The sequence below is a fragment of the Aspergillus welwitschiae genome (genome assembly GCF_003344945.1).
Source record: "Aspergillus welwitschiae strain CBS 139.54b unplaced genomic scaffold BDQ94scaffold_5, whole genome shotgun sequence".
Classification (NCBI taxonomy): Eukaryota; Fungi; Ascomycota; class Eurotiomycetes; order Eurotiales; family Aspergillaceae; genus Aspergillus; species Aspergillus welwitschiae.
The window spans coordinates 102,254-125,145 of NW_020798699.1; the positions used below are offsets into that span (position 1 = coordinate 102,254).

General features: G+C 51.2%; 9 protein-coding genes across 9 annotated transcripts; 6 read left to right on the forward strand and 3 right to left on the reverse strand.

The window, feature by feature from the left end:
- Positions 1-53: 53 nt before the first annotated feature.
- BDQ94DRAFT_136985 (uncharacterized protein) lies at positions 54-343 on the forward strand. The gene has a single exon (XM_026764979.1). It carries the CDS (start codon positions 117-119, stop codon positions 336-338), a length of 222 nt encoding a protein of 73 aa, XP_026629880.1. The 5' UTR covers positions 54-116; the 3' UTR covers positions 339-343.
- Positions 344-953: 610 nt separating this feature from the next.
- Positions 954-2,168, forward strand: BDQ94DRAFT_136986 (2-hydroxyacid dehydrogenase). The gene has a single exon (XM_026764980.1). The coding sequence runs from the start codon at positions 1,023-1,025 to the stop codon at positions 2,070-2,072; it is 1,050 nt and encodes a 349-aa protein (XP_026629881.1). The 5' UTR covers positions 954-1,022; the 3' UTR covers positions 2,073-2,168.
- Positions 2,169-2,497: 329 nt separating this feature from the next.
- On the forward strand, positions 2,498-6,366 carry BDQ94DRAFT_183853 (uncharacterized protein; the record flags this gene model as incomplete). Its single annotated transcript, XM_026774511.1, has 13 exons — positions 2,498-2,633; positions 2,807-3,025; positions 3,073-3,290; positions 3,362-3,681; positions 3,719-3,734; positions 3,953-4,069; positions 4,115-4,392; positions 4,443-4,907; positions 4,974-5,212; positions 5,254-5,294; positions 5,339-5,405; positions 5,462-5,552; positions 5,602-6,366. 13 exons carry the CDS (start codon positions 2,498-2,500, stop codon positions 6,311-6,313), a joined length of 2,919 nt encoding a protein of 972 aa, XP_026629882.1. The 3' UTR covers positions 6,314-6,366.
- An 8-nt stretch (positions 6,367-6,374) lies between these two features.
- BDQ94DRAFT_183859 (cytochrome P450) lies at positions 6,375-8,101 on the reverse strand. The gene has a single exon (XM_026774512.1). It carries the CDS (start codon positions 8,058-8,060, stop codon positions 6,399-6,401), a length of 1,662 nt encoding a protein of 553 aa, XP_026629883.1. The 5' UTR covers positions 8,061-8,101; the 3' UTR covers positions 6,375-6,398.
- A 246-nt stretch (positions 8,102-8,347) lies between these two features.
- Positions 8,348-9,877, forward strand: BDQ94DRAFT_183861 (uncharacterized protein; the record flags this gene model as incomplete). The annotated part of the gene is made up of 3 exons (XM_026774513.1): positions 8,348-8,423; positions 8,480-8,640; positions 8,687-9,877. The coding sequence occupies 3 exons, from the start codon at positions 8,348-8,350 to the stop codon at positions 9,875-9,877; spliced, it is 1,428 nt and encodes a 475-aa protein (XP_026629884.1).
- A 779-nt stretch (positions 9,878-10,656) lies between these two features.
- Positions 10,657-12,525, forward strand: BDQ94DRAFT_183862 (uncharacterized protein; the record flags this gene model as incomplete). Its single annotated transcript, XM_026774514.1, has 1 exon — positions 10,657-12,525. One exon carries the CDS (start codon positions 10,657-10,659, stop codon positions 12,523-12,525), a length of 1,869 nt encoding a protein of 622 aa, XP_026629885.1.
- A 101-nt stretch (positions 12,526-12,626) lies between these two features.
- On the reverse strand, positions 12,627-14,632 carry BDQ94DRAFT_136988 (amino acid/polyamine transporter I). Its single transcript, XM_026764981.1, has 4 exons — positions 14,298-14,632; positions 14,153-14,199; positions 14,018-14,097; positions 12,627-13,967 (listed from the first exon to the last, which is right to left on the reverse strand). Exons 1-4 carry the CDS (start codon positions 14,499-14,501, stop codon positions 12,715-12,717), a joined length of 1,584 nt encoding a protein of 527 aa, XP_026629886.1. The 5' UTR covers positions 14,502-14,632; the 3' UTR covers positions 12,627-12,714.
- A 5,246-nt stretch (positions 14,633-19,878) lies between these two features.
- Positions 19,879-20,223, forward strand: BDQ94DRAFT_103057 (uncharacterized protein). Its single transcript, XM_026763371.1, has one exon. It carries the CDS (start codon positions 19,988-19,990, stop codon positions 20,186-20,188), a length of 201 nt encoding a protein of 66 aa, XP_026629887.1. The 5' UTR covers positions 19,879-19,987; the 3' UTR covers positions 20,189-20,223.
- An 868-nt stretch (positions 20,224-21,091) lies between these two features.
- Positions 21,092-22,316, reverse strand: BDQ94DRAFT_136997 (uncharacterized protein). Its single transcript, XM_026764982.1, has one exon. It carries the CDS (start codon positions 22,059-22,061, stop codon positions 21,654-21,656), a length of 408 nt encoding a protein of 135 aa, XP_026629888.1. The 5' UTR covers positions 22,062-22,316; the 3' UTR covers positions 21,092-21,653.
- Positions 22,317-22,892: the final 576 nt, after the last annotated feature.

A 22,892-nucleotide genomic window follows, 5' to 3' on the forward strand; every position in this document is an offset into this window, starting at 1 on the left:
TGTTATCCGACCCATCCCCGTGCTTTAAAAATCGGATCAGTCCATACGCACATACCCTGGCTTGTTCTTAGCTTAGCGTGTTGCTAATGAAGATTTAAAGCCAGTGGTGGTGGTGGATGTGTCTCTGCCAGCTGTGCCTGGGGACAGCAACCATGGGTGGAGATGGTGGGCCGAGAGCATCCATGACGAGCACATTCATCCAGGGCAGCTCAGCTGCTTCCTCTCGTGATCGGGTCATGATGTCGACTCTTCCGCCCGTGAGGTGTGACGGAAGATGCACATTCTGTCACATCCGGTTGAGATCTCCAGGGTCTGGCGTCAGATTCGAGACCTTCTGATGGGGGATGGAGATGCCCACTTAGCCGGCGGGGGCCGGAGTCGCTTTTCCGAGAACAGCAAGTGGAAGATGTCTCCCATTTAGCTCCAGATCAGCTCCAGTTAACCCCAGCCTGACTGCCCCGCGTCAATCTATTGGGGTTAGGCAGGTCTATCCCAATGCTTCAATTCAACCGTGTAATTCGGTAGATACACGTCGCGATCAGCAGGATAGCTGAATGTACCTATCAACCCATTGAAGCTCTGTGATCCATCGCACAGGTATCCGCTAGTGGCCTGTCTATAATTAGCAGCAGCATCAATGTCCCGGACAATTCACGAATAGGCGTTGTCTTTGGTGTTTGAGTATGGGATGCCACGGCCAGATGAAGGAAGCTCATATGAGCTTGATTCTTGAAGACACGGAGAGGCAACGTACCAAGCTGCGGGCTACCGCTGCATACCAACCGAGCCCGTCGGGATCACCAGATGCGCTTGACTCGCCATTCACTGCATCCAGCCATCCTGGCAAGTAGCAAAACGGTATCACACCATGTAAACCCAAACAAACCCCAATAAACTCAATTGTCGATAAGATACGTCATTACCCCTCCCATGTGTAACCCAGCCTCAGTCTTCACCTTTAAAACTACCAGCACTTCTTCTTTCCCACACACTATACATCCACATAAACAATAACTGGCACAATGAAACTCACTCTCTTCTCCGCCAAATCATATGACACCCACTACTTCAACCAGACCCTCCAAAGTCTCCACCCTGATCTAACCACCATAACCGCTCACCCATTCGCTCTAACCGCCTCGACCGTCTCCCTCGCTCGCTCCAGCGATGCTATCTGTGTCTTCGTAAACGATACCCTTGACGCTACTGTCCTGCACGCTCTACACTCCTATGGCGTCCGTGCCATTCTCCTCCGCTGCGCCGGCTTCAATAACATCGACCTCCCCGTCGCCGAAGCCCTCGGCTTTTTCGTCGCCAATGTCCCCAGCTACTCTCCCGAAGCTGTGGCCGAGTTCGCCGTGGCGCTGATCCAAACCTTGAACCGCAAGACACACCGTGCCTATAATCGTGTGCGCGAAGGCAACTTCAACCTGGAGGGTTTTCTGGGTCAGACTTTGGCAGGGAAGACGGTGGGTGTGGTGGGATTAGGCCGAATTGGCATGGCATTTGCGAGAATTATGAAGGGGTTTGGCTGTGTTTTGCTGGGAGCAGATCCATTTGGTGGGGAGGAGTTCGAGAAGGAGATAGGAGGAAGTTATGTGGGGTTGGAAGAGCTGCTGGGACAGAGTGACGTGGTGAGCTTGCATTGTCCGTTAACAGAGGGGACGCGGCATTTGATCAATGCAGAGAGTCTGTCAAAGTTGAAGAAGGGGGCGATGGTGGTGAATACATCGCGAGGTGGATTGATCCACACGAGGGATGCAGTACAGGCGTTGAAGGATGGAAGATTAGGTGGACTGGCGTTGGATGTGTATGAGGAAGAAGGGGATCTGTTCTATAATGACCATTCAGCGGAAATCATCCATGATGATACGTTGATGCGGTTGATGACCTTCCCCAATGTCCTTGTGTGTGGACATCAGGCCTTTTTCACGCGTGAGGCACTGAGTGAGATTGCCCAGGTGTCATTGGACAATTTGGAAGATTGGGCGAAGAAGCGATCATGTAAGAATTCGTTGGTTAGAGAGGGGCATTTGTGGGTTGAGGAGGATAAGGAGCCGGTCCGGCTGTAGATGTGAGGCATATCTGATAGCTCAGTCGTACATACCAACCTTGATCTGTAGTAATATACTTGCCAGATTCTATATTACTAGGAGCTGTGTTGGGCCCGCAAGTTCACTAAGCATTCAACTAACCTGCAGATCTCCCTCAATCATCAAGTACGGTATCAGTTATATGTCAGTATTGAGATATCTTCCTCTAGGTTTCCTGTTGATACGCAGTCAAGTTGGTTGCTAAGCGCAATGTTGTTCCCCTGCCCGTGCCACAGCGGCGTTGTGCCCCCTTTGCACCCCTTGCACCTGTCACCTGATGTTTACTTCCATACGAACCCACATATCTTCTGTCAAAATACTCTAAGCCACGCATCCTTACCACTCAAATCAGTCAAACTGTCTCAACGCTGCCGATATCCTCTGCAGGTCTCCATTCTCTCAAGATGCGGGTATACTCAGCTCTAATAGCTTCAAGACTCCCTAGCTGCAGACTGATCGTCAACAGTCGTCTCCACCGCACAACAAGCACAGCGACAACCTCCTCAATTCACATTGATAAATATATTGGCCAATCTGGCCGTCATTATAAAGTTGAACAAGTTCTTCAGGAAGAAACTTCCCCGCCACGTCAGGTTCTCCGTGCAGCGTGAGTAGACCTTGACTAGTACCTTTCGAAATCACTACCTTACTGTCCATTAGCGCTGGCGATAAGAGGTTCATATTGAAGTATATTCACGCGGTTAATTTTGAAGACCTCCAAGACATAAACAACAGGTTACGCAACAATGCCAGCCATGTTCGTCTTCCTCAGGATATCATCCCTGATAAATTAATGTTTGTCTTTGAATACTTCACCGGTCATCTTCTACACCTAGCTCAACAGGACTTGTCTCTACAAACAAGGAAAAGGCTCCTAAAAGAAGGTCTTCGTGCAATTGCTGAAATGCATGATAAAGATATTGTTCATACAGGTAGATCATTGTACCCCGTGGATCAGGCAGCAGCTGACTTTACGTAGACATCAAACCGGACAACTTCTTCGTCAACTGGAAACATTCCGATGATGGCATCACAATCGGGAAAGTCCAGCTTGGTGATCTTGAAGACGCTGTATACATTCCCCCTGGTTCATGTATGCGTGGGAAGCAAGCAGGCAACTGGATGTGGAGGAGCCCCGAAGCGCATGCTAGAGGAAAGGTGAATAAACCGTCTGATATCTTCTCTTTTGCTCTCGTTGTAGGTGTTGTCTCTCTGAAAGGTTCTTCAATTTGTTGACGCGCTAGTAGTGTATCTATGTGGTACATAAGCGGGTCATATTTGCGGTCAGCGACGACGAATTGGATGAGGGCATTGATCGATTAGCCATTGTGATTGAGCGTCAGATCTCATACTTCGCTGACAAAGATGGATTCCATGGATTTCTCGAATGCCTTGATGATAATCCTTGGGCGGCTGTCTTTAATATAACGCTAAATGGATTCAATCAAGAGAATCCGGTCAGACCATTTTTGCTTTGGAAGGGAGTTGACGATGATTTTAAAAGTCTTATCTGTGCCATGACAAATTTTGATCCAAGGAGAAGACTTACGGCACGAGAAGCATTGGCACATAAATGGTTTGACGATGCGTGAGATGAGTGGAGGAGCAATTATTCCCACTATGAGACGGTACATGGTTATTGTTAAACAAATATTTGTTGCGGCAATTACAGAATATACCAGCTAGCCAACTAATAGCTCCCAAAGTGCACATGTCTCTTATTGGGGGCATCCCGGAGAGCCTAATTAAGAAACCACCGTCTGGAAGTATCAGGAAGTCTTTGACCTCAGCGACACTCTACAGAGATACAATGATTGCAGCAATTGCCCGCCCACACTCAATGGGCCTTAACCTTTCAGCTATTCCACAACTCCCTGTTGCATGTCAACTATCAATTAGCAAAGTTGTATGTATCACGTGACCTGGATCTCTGTACCTCCCGCCGTCCATCCCAATCCGTCCCCAATTGCTCTTTGGTTCCATTCCAGTCACTTTTGCTCTGAAGGGCCATGTAATAAAAGCTGGTCTCCATTATGGCCGACAGCGCATATCCATACGACACTAGCATTGTGCGCGAGCTTCTGAAGAATAAGCGGAAGTCCCGCGGCATCCGATCCTGCTTTCCTTGTCGACACCGCAAGGTCCGCTGCGACGGCCAGGTTCCTTGCTCCAGCTGTGTCAAACGCAACCATCCAGAGCTATGTCGTGTGCCAACATCTTCTGAGACCGGGAACGAGGATCATCCTCCTTCTGTCGCCGCCGATGTTCCTCAGGGACCATCTCAGAACTACAATTCAACGTGAGCCGCCTCTCTAGAATCCCCATCCCAAGCTAATACTCATTCCCCAGGAACCTCGAAAATGACAGTTCATCGGTTAACCCAGGTGACGCAACGGCGACCCTCATCTCCCGCTTGGAGGCCATCGAGGAACAAATCGCCTTGCTGAAAGCTGATCTTGTAGCTACGGCGGCGGCGGCGACCACAACCACGCCTGCCTCGCAGCCCAGCCCCCTGACTGACAGCGTTGCCCGACTACCTGGCATGCGTGTTCGACCTGCTAGCAAATCACCTGGCCGGTACGTTGTCGAAGATGCTACAGGTGCGACGATCTACCTCGGTCGACACGCGGACGCACCGCTGGCGCTGGGTTGCCGCCAGACCACGATGTCGGCGATGACGGGAGATCTTTCTCTGCAAGATGCCCTGATCAACCAATGCATGCCGCGAGCATACCCATTCATAAACCTCTGGGGTGCAGACGCAACCGTGAGCGATGTGTGCCAAACACTGCCTGAGGATTCGGACGTGATCCGGTTGGTTGCCCCTTCCCTGTACTTGCTTTCGGCGGATGGGGCGCAATGTGCTAATGAATAATGCAGCTACTGGCAGGCGTACCAGACTAAAGCGTACCCATTTTATCCAGCGCTGGCGGCAATTGATGAGTTTGCGCAGGCGTTGTTCGCCTTCTTGGACCAGCGAATGCTGGCACACGAGGCGACGACGCCGTCGGAGGAGCCAAGCTCGTCTTGGATGGCGCTACTGTTTGCTGTTCTTGCATGCGGGGTCCAGTTCTCGGATGATCCCATTCAGGAGCGCGATTTGCGGTCAAAAGTGCTTAGTAGGTTGACTGTTGTGGCGAGAAAATTGTATCGAATCAAGGCGCTGACTGTGGGCAGTTTGCTCGTCATTTCAATGTCTGCGTACGTCCAACTTCTTTCACCAGACTAACACAGACCAAATTCAGGCCATGGCCTTGATTGGGCACTGTCTGCGAAACAATCTGGATACCAACAGTGCGTGGATCCTCATGGGTAAGAGGACGCACTATTCCTTCTGTTCCCTGCGGCCGTTTTATTGATTGAGGCAGGCGCGACTATACGACTAGCGCAAAGTATCGGGCTTCATGAAGCATCTCCATCTTTGCCGGAGGCAGAGCAGTTTGAGCGAAGCAGATTATGGTAAACTTCCCAAAGACATCGTACATTGCATCGTCTAAATGACTACTAGGTGGGTGCTCATCTGGCAAGACACGTTCCTCTCTTTCACTTACGATCGTCCCCTGGGAACAATAGCGATGAGCTGTCCAATCCCATACAAACATGACACGGATGGTCTCAGCTTCCAGGAATGTGTCTTCGCAATCTGCCATCAGATCATCGAAGAAGCGCGCCAGAAAACCACAGATGGACCGCAGGACCCCTTAGAGAGCATGCGCAAATCCAAACGCCAGCTTGATGGCATCCGCGATGCCGCCGCCCTTTTCCTCGCGGACAAGCGCCGATGCGTCTCGCTACAGGACCATCTCGAGCGATTGGCGCTCGGTGTTCATCTCGGGTATGTGACCTGCCGAATCGACCGGGTATACCTGGATGGCCATACTGGCGCGCCCTTTCCAACTGCCATAGCCGTGGACTGCGTGCAGCGCGCGATGCAGGCTATCGAGAGCTTTCTCGATCTCCACCGATACTCAGCCAGCGTGTGCCGCTCCTGGGCCTTTGTTCACAACGCGGTGAGCTGCGCCATCACGCTCAAAAGCCTCAACCATGTGCCAGTCGATGAGCGGCGCAAGTCGGACCTCCTTGTGCAGCGACTGATAGCTGTGCTTGAAAAGGAAGAGAAAGACTCCGAGTGGTGCGACGACGACACCAATGTGCGCTACTTCGGGCCGTACTCCAGGGCTCTCAAAGCCCTGCGTGAAATTTGCCACAGTACCGGCTGAATACTTGCTAATATTCATAACACGTCTAATATACACTACAAAGTACTTTGTCTATCAACTTATATACACAATGTTTAATAATCAGTCACGCGCGGCGCTTAGCCCGCACATAAAAATTCAAAGGCCGAATGAGCTGGAACTCTGGGTCATAATCGATGGCCTCTTGGCCGTCACGAACGAACTCGTACCTACTCACCAGCTCGCCCAGCAGGACCTTTACCTCCAACAAAGCAAAATTGAAGCCGATGCAGCCGCGCGGCCCCGTTGCGAACGGTACATAGGCGCAGCGGTGGCGGCTTTTAACCTCGTCCGTGTCCCAGCGGTCCGGGTCGAAGCGGAAGGGATCACGCCAGACCTTGGGGTTGGTGTGGATGGCATATAGGGCTGGCACGATGACGCTATTGGGAGGAAGGAGATAGCCGCCGGGAAGGATGACGTCGGTCTTTGTTGTGCGGCCAGGCTGGAAGGAGGCATTGTGCAGTCGCTGCGTCTCCTTAACGAACCGGTCCATGTATGGCAGGCTGTGTGCCAGGTCCGGCGTCCAGGCCGTCTCATTTCGCTCGCCAGCAGGGCCTACAATACCGTATTCCACCAGCTCCGCGTACAGCCGGTCCTGCGTACCCTCGTACGTGACGAGGCAGTAGATCAGCCATGACATGAGCGCCGATGTGGTCGTGAAACCAGCCCCCGTCACAATCAGCATGTTGGCCAGAATTAGGGACGGCGGGAAGTGTGCCCCTGTCTCGTCGACCGCGTGCAACAGGTAGTCGACGACACAGGTGGCAGACAACGCGGCGTCGGCCATGGGCGCGTCTGTGCTGCACGACTCGGCCGTCACCGTGTCGACCTGCTCTTGCAGCAGCGAGTAGATGGTGTGTTGGACGTGGCGCAAACGGGCCGGGTCGCCGAAGGGCATGTGGCGATACCATTCGCCGCGGGCTGTGATTTTCTTGTTGAGCGAGAGCAGACTGGCAATGTTGGTGACGATGGGGTGCAGCGGGCTGTCGACGGCGTCGAAGTGGCCGAAATCCTTGCCGAGTGAGAAGCGGCCAATGGTCTGCGATGCCAATTTTACCATGTACTGATAGACATTCCAGGACTCGTCCCGGACGTCCAATTCATCGAAAACCGGCAACGACTTGCGCGCGCACTCCTGCATCAACCCCGTGTAGTGCCGCACTGCTTTGGGCCCCATAGCTGGTGGTAGGAACTTGTGCGCCAGCCGCCAATTCTCCGTCTCTGTGTCACCGATAAAGATGGCTGTGTTGTCTTTGACGCCCCAGAGTGGGTGATCGGAATTGATCTTCTTGGTCATATACGCTGACTCGGCGAAACACGCTGCTGCTACCTGCGGATCGTCCGTCAGGTAGATCGTCTTGCCCATGTTGGTAGTCTTGATTACAGGGCCATATTTGCGGAACAGCCGGTAATGATTGCCAAGGTGGTCCGGATAAATCTCGTAGAAGCTGCCAACGAGCGGGAGGCCTGGCGGGCCCTGGGGTGCCTGCACGGCGTTACCGTCGATGCGCAGGCCGACGGGAGAGGTGGACGTCGCGGCCGCGAGCACCTCGGACACCGTCTTCAAGGTATCATTAGAGGAGGTGTGGAAAGAAATGCCGGTAGGCTGAACAACGTGGAATACACCCCCGACTGCGCGTTGGAGGTCCTCGAACTTCCAGAGGGTGTCCACTTCGAGACACTGCGCTGTGGCGACGGCTTCGCCTATGAGGTAGAAATGACACTGCATGATGTAGGGGAAATATGGACTGCTTCAGGACAACATACCAGGTTCTTTGGCAAGGGTAACCTTTATATTCGATTGAAGGCGAGAGTTGGCCTTTGCATCTCCAATGTCTGCTTGGAGTCGCGTTAAGGGCCACCTTCTGGCATTCGTACGAACTTCGCGCGAACTTCGGCCCAGGTCTCAGCTATGTTTGCACGGGTAGCCGGAAACATCACACTCAGGATGTGAATGATATGTATATAAAATCCCTGTCTCTGCGAAATAAACCAGTCTACAACACACAATTCACCATGGCGACTTTCACACTGGAGCAGGTGCAGAAGCACAACACGGCCGACGACCTCTGGATTGTCCTCCACAACAAAGGTCGGTCACTTTACTCTTTTGCCTTCGCGGGGTATGGAAGTTGACCGTCAATGTAGTCTACAATATTACCAAGTACCTAGAAGACCATCCCGGTGGAAAAGAAATCCTCATCGAAGTTGCCGGTACCGATGCCACCGAAGCGTTTGAAGAAATCGGCCACTCGGACGAGGCGCGCGAGCAGCTCGAGCCCTACTTTGTTGGCGACTTGCCTTCAGAGGTAGTACAATCACCCTTGTCCTCAACACGTACCCTGACTTGTCTAGGAACAAACCGAGGCTGTGGAGATCTACCGTCCAAACTACCAACAAGTATCACAGTCCGCTGTCATCAACGTGAAGAAGACCTCTCCATGGGGATTCCTTCGCACGGTAAGCAAGCTCGGATTGGGCGGTCTCGTCGTCACAGCCATCGTGACAGTCTATAACCGAGGCATGACACCCTCACAAGCCCTCCAGGTTGTGCAGCACTCGGTGCTTTCCTTCACCCAATTCCCACGAGGTGCCGATTTGAATAACGCCAGCCACTTCTGGTTAGGTGCAGGCCTCGCCAGCATCGTCCAATTCTCCGCCACACTTGGCCTAGGCCTATGGGCGTCGACGAAACTAGACGTTCAGCAAGAGTTCACGCACTATGCCTCACATAGACCATCCAAGCCCGCGCATCTGATGCACCTTTCTAAGACAGCCACCATCCCGAGACCGAAACCTCTCGACCCGCGACAATGGCGACCCTTCACCATGACCCAGAAGACAGAGATCGCCCCGAACGTATACCACATCATATTCTCCCTACCAAACCCTGACGACATCCTCGGCCTCCCGACAGGACAACACATCGCCCTGCGTGCAACAATCAACGGCACCAGCGTAGCACGCTCATACACCCCCATATCGAACAACAACGACCGCGGCCGCATCGAGCTCCTCGTAAAAGCCTACCCGCTGGGCGCTATGACGCAGCACCTAGCGCAAATGAAAATAGGCGATACCATCGAGATCCGCGGCCCCAAGGGCGCCATGCAATACTCCCCACGGTATGCCAAACACATCGGCATGATTGCCGGCGGCACCGGCATCACCCCTATGTACCAGCTTATCCGCGCCATTTGCGAAGATCCGACAGACACTGATACATGCATCTCTCTTTTGTATGCTAATAATACCGAGGAGGATATTTTGCTTCGCGCAGAGCTGGAGGCTTTTGCTCGTAATCATCCGGATAGGTTCCAGGTGCATTATGTGCTCAGTAGGCCTGATGATGGCTGGACTGGGTACCGAGGGTTTGTAAGTGCTGAGCTTATTCAGAAGCATTTGCCTGTTGCTGGACCGGATAACAAAATGCTGCTGTGTGGGCCGCCGCCGATGGTGGGGGCTATGAAGAAGGTGTTGTTAGACTTGGGATGGACTATGCCTGGGGCGGTGGCGAAGGCTGGGGATCAGGTGTTTTTGTTTTGATAGATTAATTGAATAACTTCAATATCACGTATATATCTTATTTAATAGTCGAGCCACCAAGTCGGTCGATAAACCGCTTTTCCGCACGTCATAGCACCAAACCCTAGCAATTCTGTATAATCCTAATTAACTTGTCTCTGACTCTGACTACCATTTCCCCCAATTATCGGGAGAGCTATCCAAAAACTAAGTATACCGTCTCCTCCAGTAGTAATCACAAGAACTAACAATACACAGAACTAACCCTCATTATAGCCCTGACAGCATCAAGCATCCCATTAATTCCTAACTATTTGACCGGAACCCGGCACAACAACGGAGAAAAAATCTTCTCAAAACCCCCAATCTAGTAAGCTGAACCTGCCGTTAACCGAAATGTCCCATTAATCACGATCCACTATGCAGAATGCCATATGGAGTTCCATAGTTATCAGAATCTGGGTTTGGTTTTAGACTGGCTTATACAACTCTCCGAACTGTATCCGTTCCGAGTCCGAGGGTCTCCGAACGGTTTCCGTTGTGGGTTTGGAGGGTTTGGTTTCGGCTTCTCGGCATCAATAGTGGACAAGGACTATATATGTGAATTTTCTAGTTTGGATTGGAGTTTATGGTACTGGATACCTGGTAGTAGACTGTATATATAAGATGTCTTTTTATCGCATGGATAGATGGTTCCTGTGCTGTGCTGTGCTGTGCTCCGGTTCTATGCCCTTAAATCATATCCATCTATTTTATATCCTTCCTTACTATACCTCATTATTCAATATACAATGAACACAATGTGTACTACGGCTACTACCATCCCTCACCCCTCCAAAGCCCGTCCTATCGTCATCATTGGCGCGGGCATTCTAGGTCGCCGCATCGCCGCCGTCTTCTCATCTGCCGGCTATAGCGTGCACATCAGCGATCCATCGCCCTCTGCCCTTGACTCTGCAAGAACTTACATCTCGACGCACATCCACGAGTTCACTACCCATATCCCTCGTCCTTCTTTATCTCCGGGCCGAATCTCAACCTTTACCTCCGTCCCCGAAGCAGTCGCCACAGCCTGGCTCATCGTCGAAGCCGTTCCTGAGATCCTGCCCATAAAGCAATCCCTCTTCGCAGACCTCCACGCCCACAGTCCAGCAGACTGCATCCTTGCATCGAACAGCAGCAGTTACAAATCCCGTCTCATAGGCGGTCATCTACCACTGTCACGACGGGTCCTTCTGCTCAACATGCATTTCACTATGCCGCCGGCTATCCGTACCGTGGAGCTAATGACCTGCGGGGATACGGACGAGCGGGTATTCCCCATGCTCAGTGGGGTGTTGAGTGAGTGTGGAGTTATTCCGGTGACGGCACGGAAAGAGTCCACGGGGTTTATCTTCAATCGTCTCTGGGCGGCGATTAAGCGTGAGATTCTGATGATTTTGGCGGAGGGGGTGAGTGAACCCAAGGAGATTGATCTGTTGTGGAGGGAGATGTTCGGTAGGAAGGAGAGTTTGCCGCCGTGTCGGTTGATGGATGCGGTTGGGCTGGATACGGTGGCTGATATTGAGGAGAATTATGTGCGGGAGAGGGGACTGGATGGACAGTTGACGGTGGATTGGGTGAGGGAGAGATTTGTGAGTGTTGGGAAGGTCGGGAGGAAGGCTGAGGGATTGGGAGGGTTGTATCCTCCTGACTCTACTGAGGACGTGAATGGGGAGACGGAGGGAGAAGGGCCTCTGCTCTATCTTCTTGATGTTGGGTTGGGAGCAAATACACCTGATATCGAGAAGGTTTCTACCGCTGGGAGGATACTGAAGTTCCAGCCGGGCACCACTGGCATGCCCGTCCCCATTATCACAGGCCAGTCTCTCCCCGATGGAATTGACGTGTCCCAGACGGCAGGACGCATTTTCTGGACGAATATGGGGCAGTCGACATCCACGCACGACGGATCCGTGCACTCGGCGACACTAGATGGCCAGAATATATGCACCCTCCTCCCAGCAGGGACAGTGCATACGCCAAAGCAGCTTGTTGTCGACGACACAACGCAACACGTGTATTTCTGTGATCGCGAAGGGATGAGCGTGCATCGGGTGAGGTTTGACGGCACCGGTCATGAGGTTTTGGTACAGACAGGAGCACTTGATAACACCGCCCACCGCCGGGATATGACGCGGTGGTGTGTAGGGATTGCATTGGACCGAAAGAACAGACATGTGTATTGGACGCAGAAGGGGCCGAGTAAAGGTGGGAAGGGCCGGATATTCCGTGCTGGCTTGGACGTGCCGGCTGGACAGACGGCGGACTGTCGGGATGATGCTGAAATGGTGCTGGAGGGATTGCCGGAGCCGATTGATCTGGAGTTTGACGAGGAGGATGGGATGCTGTATTGGACGGATCGGGGGGAGCATCCGTGGGGTTGCTCATTGAATAGGGTCAAGGTTGTTGGCGGTAAGGTGGTGGTGAAGTCGAGGGAGATTCTGGCAAGGCATTTTAATGAGCCTATTGGGTTGAAGGTGGATAGGAAGGGAAGAAAGGTATATGTTGCTGATCTGGGAGGGAGTGTGTATTGGGTTGATTTGCAGGATGGGGAGAAGAAGGTGGTGTGCAGGGATGAGGGGTGTTATACTGGGGTTGCGTTGATTAGTGCAGCAGAGAGGGAGTAGATGCTCATTTGGGGGGTTATATGTTCAATGTGGTTTCGAAGACGATAGACATGTATTTTTGTTTAGTACTCATGTTTATACTAAAATGCACTGACAGCTGCTTTTGTCTATCACTCGTATTATATATATTATTATTAAACTCAACAGACTTTTGCTCTCCTTATATACAGTACAACATTCACTCCTTCATTAAATAGCATCCTTAGCCAACGCACTACTCTCCAGCGCAATAGCCTTGGGCCCAGTATAGCTGCCCTGACGAATAAACCAGAACAGCGCAATGAAAATAGTGAACCCGCCCGTGATCAAACACGTGTAGTTCATCGTCTCAGCATCCACAGGCATCGAGAAGGGGAAGCAGAAGATAACAATGAACACGATCATGTACAGACAAGTCACCGCGTTAACAAGGTATCCCGTGATGCCACTCATCCAGAACCAGCCGCGGGGAATGCCCTGACGACCACGAAGAAGGTGCGGAAGAATAGCAGCGGAATAAGACAAGGTGGTCAGGACGACGAAGGAGCTGACGAAAGCGCTAAATGCAGTGGAGTTACCGACGTAGATGCAGCCGAGGATGATCGCAATCAAGCCGCAGACGAGCACCGAATTGAGAGGGTTCTTGAAGCGGTGGTTGACCCGACCCAGGTAGCCACTGAAAGGAGTAGCGCGGTCGCGCGCCAATGTCCAGAGCACACGGCTGGAGGTGAGGTAACAGCCGACGATGGCGACGAAGAGCGGGAGCATGGAGACGATGATCAGTCCGAGAGAGCCGCCGCGGGTGCCGGTGATTTGGAGGTAGATTTCGGTCAGAGGGAAGAGGTAGGGGGCTTCGAGAACGGCGTTCAGGTCGGTGATACCGTAGAAGATGACAATCAGGTAGAGGAAGGCTGTGAAGAAGCCCATCACGTACTGAGCCAGCATGCCCAGAGGAATGTTCTTCCCCGGTTTGGGCACCTCCTCGGCCAGATGGGAGATGACGTCGGGCGTGCCGACGGCGAAGGCACCGTTCAGCATTCCCAGACAGAAGACGAAGCCGTCGCTACTGTATCCAGCCTCGTTGAGCCAGTCGCGCCAGACGAAGTCGTCTGTGGCGTACGGCTGTCCGTTGACATGGGGCATCACGGCACAGACAATGACGGTGACGAGGAAGCCACCGACAACGAGGAATCCGCCTAGTGATTCTATCATGGGGAGTGCACGATTGGCGAATGCAACCAAGAAGCAGCAGAGAATGGAGCAGATCAAGTAGGCGATGAAGACGTGCCAGCGCTCGATGGTATAGTCGGGGTGGAACAAAGCGTATGCGGACACGACCTGCGTGCCCAGAATCTGTGTCGTCGAGGCAGCACCGAAGATCCAGGCCAGGAAGTTCCACCAACCGGCAAACCAGCCGCAGACGCGACCGTATCTTCCTGCTGTGACGGATGCCCAGTGGTAGACTGCAGAGATCAGTTTCTTGTTCCGAGTGTATGCAAGGTAAAAGACGAACCTCCACCAGATGACGGCATAGACGAGGCCAGTTCAGCGAGAGATGCAGCAATGAACCAGTAGAAGAATGAGGCTGCGATCCTAGAAGAACGTTAGCATTTACTCTGGGGTACAATGACTATGACAGGGAGCATACATCTCATAGATCACACCGGGCGGACCTCCATCATAGATAGCCGTGACCTGAATAGAAGGAAGTGTCAGTTATGAGACGGTCGGAGACAAGCAAATCTAAAGATGACGAGATCTATAGAGCAAACCCAATGGAAGAAGCCACTCACGATACTCCCACCCAGAGCAATCCAGGTGTTTCCGCTGGTCAGAGCCAAGCCACAAATGTTAATGAAGCCAAAGTTGCGCTCGAGCTCCTGTTTATGGCCAGAAGCATTGATCGGCACATCCACAGTGGATGGACTGTCGGAATGTGGTAAATCGGTGGCCACAACACCATCGACCTGCTGCTTGGGCTCGTGCTCGAACTCCATCGTGCTCGTCGATTCCAGTCTTCACTTCAGCACGCAGACATAGAAAAAGACAGGGATGGAGAGATGAGCAGGGACAGATTATGTGGAAAGATCGAACAGGAGCAGCAGCAGCAGCAGAAGAAAATTTTCCGAGCTAAAGCACGATTAAAATGCTGGACTCAGAACCTAAATTGCCATTTAAATGAACTCAGTTTTCCTGCATGACTGATCGTACGACGAGGGGGAAGGCCAGTCACTAATGCATGCGCGATCGGAGGCCAAGAGGCACCGGTTGCCAACGACGGGACGCGATAGTCGAAGTGTGGATGGAACCGACTGTTAGTCCCTGCTTAGTTCAATGCTAGTGGTCGGACCTGAAAGTTTAATTGATGCGTTGTTTAGATTGTCTGGATATGAACTTTGCCTGGAGGCAGGGATCGACATGGTTCCGGGGGTCGGAATGCAGGAGTCAGACGGGGAGAGAAAGGATCTCGAAATTATGAAGGCGAGCTTATCGATCAGGCACGAGGGTCAGGATCGATCGATCTGTTGTTCCTGCATGCAGATAAACTAATTATGCTTTTATCAAGACATTACTCCTCTGTTTCTATTGTTCTTGTCAGAGTACAACCGTATGCGGTCTTGATGCAGCACTACGCCCTCCATATTGTGAATTGAGCTGTGAGAGACGAACTGGTCCAGAGATTTGACCTCACATATTAGATGCAACAAGTCAATAGCACACCGGCAATTATGCTGGCCAGTGATCACTTGCTTCGACATCAATCGAACAGCGAACCCTACATCGCTATCCCTTGCGGACAACTCTGGCGGGAGGTTTTGCCACATCATCCGCGACAGCGGACAAAGCTCATCGACTTGATAAGCTGAAATGCATCAACAGAGATCTTTTATCCCTCGTCAAGTATGATGGATGATACATGCTGATGGAAATGCTATCCGCCCGATCGACTATTCCAAGGTGATATTTCAGCTGCCGAACGGTCGTCCTTCACTCTGCTTGATCTGAAGCCATGGGTATACTCGCTGCTGAGAACTACATTGGCGACCAAGAGATGAGACTCACGAGACTCCTATAATAGACGAAAGTCTGAGCCCACACCAGTCCTCGATCCTCAGGCATTCATGATGCATCCTGAACAGTTGTGATGGCGAGGGAACAACGCACTCAACACCCTACCGGTAAAATGTTAGCCAGCCACTCTCACTGCCAAGCAGTCCAATAAATCCCATAGCGAGGCTAATCAATTTGACACGAAGCTAACCATAAGGCTAGTCTTGAGACCAAAGAGGCCGGTCTGTTTCCACCACTAGACTAGCCCAATCCACCCTATGTAACCGTGAAAGTCTGCCTACAACCGAAAGCAGCACGCACAGCACTACTTATCAACAATCCTCAGCCGATCAACCAGCATCACCACCCTCATCATGATCACACCACTCGCCCATCAGGACCATATATCCAAAGTCTGTTATATCCGTGGACCAACAATCCAAGCCAAGCACCCAAGGGCCGTCCGGACCGAACCCCTGAGCACAGATCAACCCGGGGCAGGATATCCGCTTAGCCAAACCAATTTGTCACCGCGGTCGGCCATCATCCGCGATAACCACTGAACTAAGTTAAAACCACGCATGAAGTTAAGAAGACGACTCCACTTTCAGCCAGGCAACCCTGACAGTGGAGGAACATGATTCGCCCTGCCTCAATGATTTAGATCGTTCGTTAAGCTTGCTAAAACGCTGCGTAAGACAGATGCTGGGCTAGTGGAGTTCACTTATCCTCCGCGGTGGAGACATGAGTGCGTTCCGACACGCTAACATTGAGACTGGTTGAAGTTTAATTCATTGCTTTGGATTCTGGGCCTGGTCTATTGGTGTTTGTGTTCTAATGGCCGGGATGGTCGGATATTGGTTAGCGAGGGTTGGGTCTAGAGCACAGGGCTGTAGGGAGGAGGTCTCTCTGTTGAAAGCTTGTGGAGGTGTGCAGAGATGAGGATTGGTTTAGCGATCGCGGGATTGGATTTGGTTTCTGCAGCTAGGGAGGTCATTTCGGTTAGCTGGTGATTTCTCGAATGCTGTAGAGATACGCTTCTGCTCACTGATTGAGATTCGATGGAATGGCTCTCACAGAGTGAAGTATACCGAGGAAAGCTATTATTATATAGAAGCCGTCAATGACAGACATAAATACTAGTTTTTCAACACGATATATATCATCAACATGATACATCTCACCATCATTCTGCTCCACGTAATCAAATGGATATATATCTGTTTCGATCTACTTGGACATAGGAGTCCTGGCATCGTAACCATCTGCAAGAATTTCAGCACCTCCCTTACACAATGTTTGATGAAGAGGAATACACTGTCGAAGTGGAATCATTCCTCACAATGAAGGCTTTATCACGAGAAAACTGCAAAGAACCAAACGGACCCATTTGCTTAGATCCCCCGGGTGGGAATCCTATGGTGGCTCTATGGCCAGGGAAACAGGTTGTGGGAAGTTCTGAAGCATCGAAATAGTATCTCTGGTCAAAGCTGCTCTTCCCAGATTACATTCAGGGGATATAAACACAAGAGTCAGAAGATAGGCGTTTCATTCCCTCGTGAGGAAGGTCCTGGCGGTGCCCGCAGCATCTTTCAACATGCATCATACTCTTCAATCACATCCCCATGATCAGCACTCGATGCCATGTTCAGCTGGATATACTTTCAGTTCATAGCAGTCTTGTATGACGGAGTTCGCTGGATCATACGTCCTGATTAGATCGTTTCGCTCATCCAGAGATATTGGGCTTTCAAATCATGGTAGTGTATCCTCTTCAGGCTTGCATCTTGTATGAAGACCAAAAGCTCGCGCGGGAGATATCTCTGATAATCACAAATAAATGCTTGTGGTATTCAGACCAAGCTCTGCTAGATGCGAAATAACATGTATAACTTTGAGGTTGGTTTTCATCATGGATACTCCCCTTACTTGGTTTGGCAACACTCGACAAATGACACGGATATCCGTGTTCATATATGGTATAACACTTGGCGAGAATGTGAACAGCTATTCAATCCATTCACGGGATTCAGACCTTCTTGGGATTGACAGGCTGTCTGTCTCATGCAAGGTAAATAGGCGACTGCAATTTGCGCAGGCTAGCTGATATGGGAGACTGCTGAAGATTTCCCTGTTGCTGTTCCACGAGCCTTATATAAATGGCACTACCTGGTAGCTTATCTTTCATAGTGGCTTGGTCGAGGATAGACAAGAATTATTGCAAACGAGGGATGAAATTGATGGCATTTTTGTGCTTGTTCTGGATTAACTATGAGGCAGTGAACAATGGAGCTCTTGATTGATATCGCAATGGTAGAGGTTTGCGCTATTGCGACTCACTATAGACACTGTGACGAGTCCTCGCGTACATTCAGAGTGATTAGCACATGTCTCGCTGGACATATCTCAGCGCCATCTTGCATAAGCGATGGCTGGACAGAGCAACAGTACTATTGAGTGAGAAGTTGCAGTGATCTGAGGCAGGCAAGCAAACGCGTCTAGTCCATGCGTAGGCAGAATACATGTGAATGAAGCCTTTGCAATGGGTGACTACAATGGGCCAGTCGAGACAACGATACCCTGGCAGCCGTTCTGTCAGCCCTACTGTCATGTGAACGACAGTCGATGACATGCCTAGAGACTAGCTGAAGGGCTGTATCCTAGTCTACATCTTTGGGCAGAACACAACGGCGTCATCCAAATCGATTGCCACGATAGCCTACGACACCAAACACCGTGCACGTCCCGATGGATAACAGCTATGGTCATCACCTCCGCGCCATATGTCCTGGCACGGACTATGAACTCTCTCACACCCTGGATGACTTGTCGCAGGTTATCAAAGAGGACATACCCGCGATAGCCCAGGACTCATACGTGTCAAAGACTAGGAGCCAGCCGGATATGTGAACTACCTGGCCGGCATGACTGGACGAGTAACATGCCAGGCAGATGAGCAGCATGCGGCCGGGCAGGTCCGGAGCAGGCTAGCTGCAGGATGCGGGGTATATACACACCCATCAACTGGCACCGGGCCTTGAAGCTTATAGCGGTGACAGCTAGATGTAAGACATCACTCTTGGACGGAACAGGTCAATGCTCAATGAACCTGACCTGGCTGGATCCCGGTATGCTTCCTGCCTTGGTCCCGAGCCCATGGCAGTTCTCAGATGACGCACGGATTGCATACTGGACGGCCGACACGTGTCAGTCTGCCCGCGCGTCTGGATGCGTGCAGATCTAGCTTGTGGTCAATGCCGTTGAGACAAGGCACGGCCAGACTCGGGACATTGACAGTGTAGACTTCGTATCGACAGAAATCGGAACAAAAGAGGGGGCGGTAGTTCACGCGTGACTCAGTATGGCTGCAGACACCCTGGTTGGCAATCTTCCGAGCGCAGCGGTGCTTCTTTGTCAGGCTGAGCCTGTTCGGCCCGGTCGATGGCCATTGTGGTTGATGGATCCATGCTTGACTCCATTGACGAGGGATGAATGTCAGTCAGTCAGCTGTTAATTGGCGATGACAGACTGCGGGGTTCCTCCGATCTTATCTCCAGATACCAGGTATGCAGCAGAGAGATTCTTAGATGTGTTATCGGCCGATAGATACTCCACCGCGCTGGATCATCAGCATTGAGGACAGAACAACTCACCGTGCGGCCCGTAGGTGCATGAGTCCTCAACTCAACAGCAATGCATCCATCCATATCTCACGAAGAGCAAGAGTGGTGATGTCACCTGAGCTAGCGCTAATGGCGGCCAGACGCGGTTGGCAAGTGTCTCTCATAGATGGAAGAGGGGCTGCGGTGAGAATCAAAGAATGAGTGAGGGGTAACTGGAAGTCACCCCGCCATTGACGCTTTGGGCACCAACAAGCAGCCGTAGAGCAGTACAGCCTTGTCTAGACTGCATTCGATGTGGACTGTAGACCCTCTGTTAGTTAGTGACTATTCACCGGTCGCCTGCAGAACAAAGCACGCCATTCAGCCATTTGCCCCTAGCTGAGAGGAACTAAATCGAGTGGATTGATACTGGGTAGATAGACTAGCCACCGCCACAGCGACGAGCAACAGCACTAATCCCTGCCGGTCACGAGACAGATCCAACGCCTGAGGAAACCAACTCGGACTAGTGCTTCCGCGTCAATTCCAAGTAAATTAGTTCACTTCCGATGGCTTGACAAATCCAATATGATAATCCACGGCAAAGAATAGGAGCTCGCCTACGTATCTACCCTCATTTGCCGCCGGAACATCCATCTCGATCTCGATCTAGATCCCGTCTTCTCGGTTGCGGGAATTTACTGTATGTTTCTTGTCAAAGAATCACTGTTCATGTCCGAAGGCGGCGATACTGTCGCCATCAAGGAATAGCGGGGCTCTGGTGGCATTCGTGGCGGGGTACTAGTATATTGCATTCCAGGGAGACAGGGATGTGTCTAGTAGCTTGGATGCATCGTGTCCGTGCTGATGAGTTGGTCACTGGGATTCAGCTTAATTCTTTGGCCATCATCTGGGCAATGGCATGTGATGGTATCTGGTATCGATCCCAGAGATGTGTATTTGCTCTCGTAAGTATACAGGCGGTAATCGATGGCTTCTTATCACCGACAAGACTGTATCAAAGTAACTGAATGATCGTCTCTGCCCTTGAACAATATACAACTAAATATGTATTAGTATTTCGCTTTCTATTCCACCAATCCCCCGGGGAAAATATATCCATACTAGCCTAGATAACACTTCCTAGTTATCACCACTGCAGCCCAAAACCTTCCTTGCTCCTTCACACTCTCATCCTTCGCTAGCTAGCTAGCTAGCTACCTCCCTCCCTCCCTCACAACCAAGTCAGAAGCTTGAGCACAGATACCCCAAGACACCGTGCGCATCATCAAAGCATCATTTCGTACCTTTTAACCTTCCCGAGATGCGAAGAGAAAGGGTAGTAGATTGGGCAGTAGTGGAAGGTTTTGATAGCCAGCCTTAATCGTATACCTTTAGGTTTTGACTTCGCTTGGGGGAGGGCGGAAGGGAACTTTGAGGCTCTAGGTGCAGTGATCAGCATATTCCTTTCCACTGGTCAGTAGAAGGTTGCTTTATTGAGCGCCAGCTTTGGTTTTCGTACTTTATTTATGCAAATGGTGTGTGGTGTGGTGAGGGGGGTTGGGTAGGTTTGAGATGTGTACAGTGTAGTCAGTCAATTTAGGCGGGTTAAACTGTTACTGGTAGTAGTAGTAGTAGTGCTTGTGTTTATTCTATTTGCGAACGACTATTGTTGTTTAGGACTTAGGAGCATTAAGTTATAGTTTTTCTGCTACTACAGAGTATTACTATCTGAACTAATTCATATCGTAGTCGCGTTGGAGGGGTAACAGCCTTGATTAAGTTCCATCTCAAGCAAGTTGTATATATTTGTGCTGCGAACCGTTAATAGTGCCAGTGCATATGTATGCACAAGTGCAAGTCCCCTGCTTAGTTGATATAGGTTACTATGCATCCAAATGGAGAATTAGTAGGAATTAGAATGTATTCCATCTTCTCCCAGACAAGCAAGGGAACGTTAATCCAGGTCTACTGTGAAGGACACTGAAAGCCAACCGACCTAACCCGATCAGGATCCGGATGCATCGGATGAAGCAGCGACCCAATAATTGGGCTGCAGTTCTGCAGCGGACTAAAATCTCCTTGTGATGGTTACAAAAAGACCCCCCAAAACAGAATGAAATATTCGGCATACGTTAACCTCAAAACAAGATGGTGTTTCACCGTTAGAAGAAACAACAGCCAAGCACATACGTATACTCGACTCTATTTTAAGGTTGTAAACAACAAACAAACATCCACGAGTGGTACGAAAGTCAACCCAGACTACGCGGTCCCAGTCTCCATCGCAAACAATGGTTCGCTGCCCCGGCACTGCCTATCTACAGAGCAGAGGACTTATCTTAGGCTGGTCTGGTCTGGTCGGCTCGGCTGTGTCTAGTAACTTTAGCCTAGTGGCAGTGAGTTGTGGCACGTATGCAACATCCACTTTTCTACTGATCGTATCATGTGGACGGTTGGCCCTGGCCCAGACATCCACCGCCAGTGATCTTCGGATCATCGTTGTTCATCGCCCCGAATATTTGCCTTCGAGGGGGCCGGCCGGGCAGGCAATTCCTCGGTGAGGGGCAATTCTCGGGCATGGAGGCTTCGACGAGGGTTCGATGAGATTGCCTGTTTGGGTGGGATCGACGTTGAGCTGTCTGTCCGGCTCTGGGTTGAACCGTGGTTCGCGGTTGGGGAGGATGTCGGGCGACGCGGATGTGGTAGGGTTTGGAGATGCCGAGATTTAACCACGTCTCCTTCTCGTGTGGTTGAGGATGGGGGGAAAGGGACTCGTATACAGTATGGTACCCGTGTTATTACTGATGAGGTGGATATGATTGGTTGATAGTTCCCAACCGTCCAAGAGACGTTGTTTTTGTTTTGCTCTCTTCGTAAGGAAGCTTGATGATAAGGGTTCATCTCGAGATGGGAGGGATGTACCTGGTTGCTGGGACAGGATGAACAGGCCCGTCGGACTCCTAATCTGATGGATCGACTGTTCTTGATGCTTAGCTTGGCGCTTAAACACGGAGTCACCTCAGTTATCAGTTCCCAACGCAGGTGCCTGCTCTGAGTTACACCCGTGTTTGAAGTCTAGCGGTCGATCCGGCGAAGCGCTTAAGCGGCCTGCCTCACGATCGTATCGAATCGCCTCGAAATTGAGATGCGAGCACATTTTCCAGGTGCTTCCATATAACAAACAGCGGTTATAGTTCCCAACTGGCCATAATCCCTGCTCGGCAACCAAACCATCGTCGTCATTTCCTAAGCTGGACAAATGAAGCAGCTAAAGTTCCTGGGTACCTCCTTCGAGCAGGGGAGGGATCCTGGATAGTCAGGTACTAGGTACATCCTGCCACCGCCTCGCACCCGGGCTAGAGCTGCAGCGGCAGGGATGTGCCTCGAGGATAGTTCACGGCCAGGCTGTACGGTGCATGTAAGTCCGCGGATGTCTTACATCCTGAGCTGCACGTCTGCACCAACCAGCAGGCGGCCTGTCAGGAGTGGGATCCTCTACCGATTTAGACTCACCGTAGCGGCTGCTAGACTAAGGCCGACTAGAATATTCGAGGCGGGTTTCAGCTGGGTATAGCACCGAGTTGCACACCGGGGCAGGCAATCAAAATACCGACTTGCCTCGGTCGTGTGCCGCCATGAATAATTTGACAGGCCCAAATCCACGAGGCCAGCCCAATCATCACGGCTTCAATAGTCAGGCGCATCCACCACGGGCGCAGGGGAAGCCGAAGA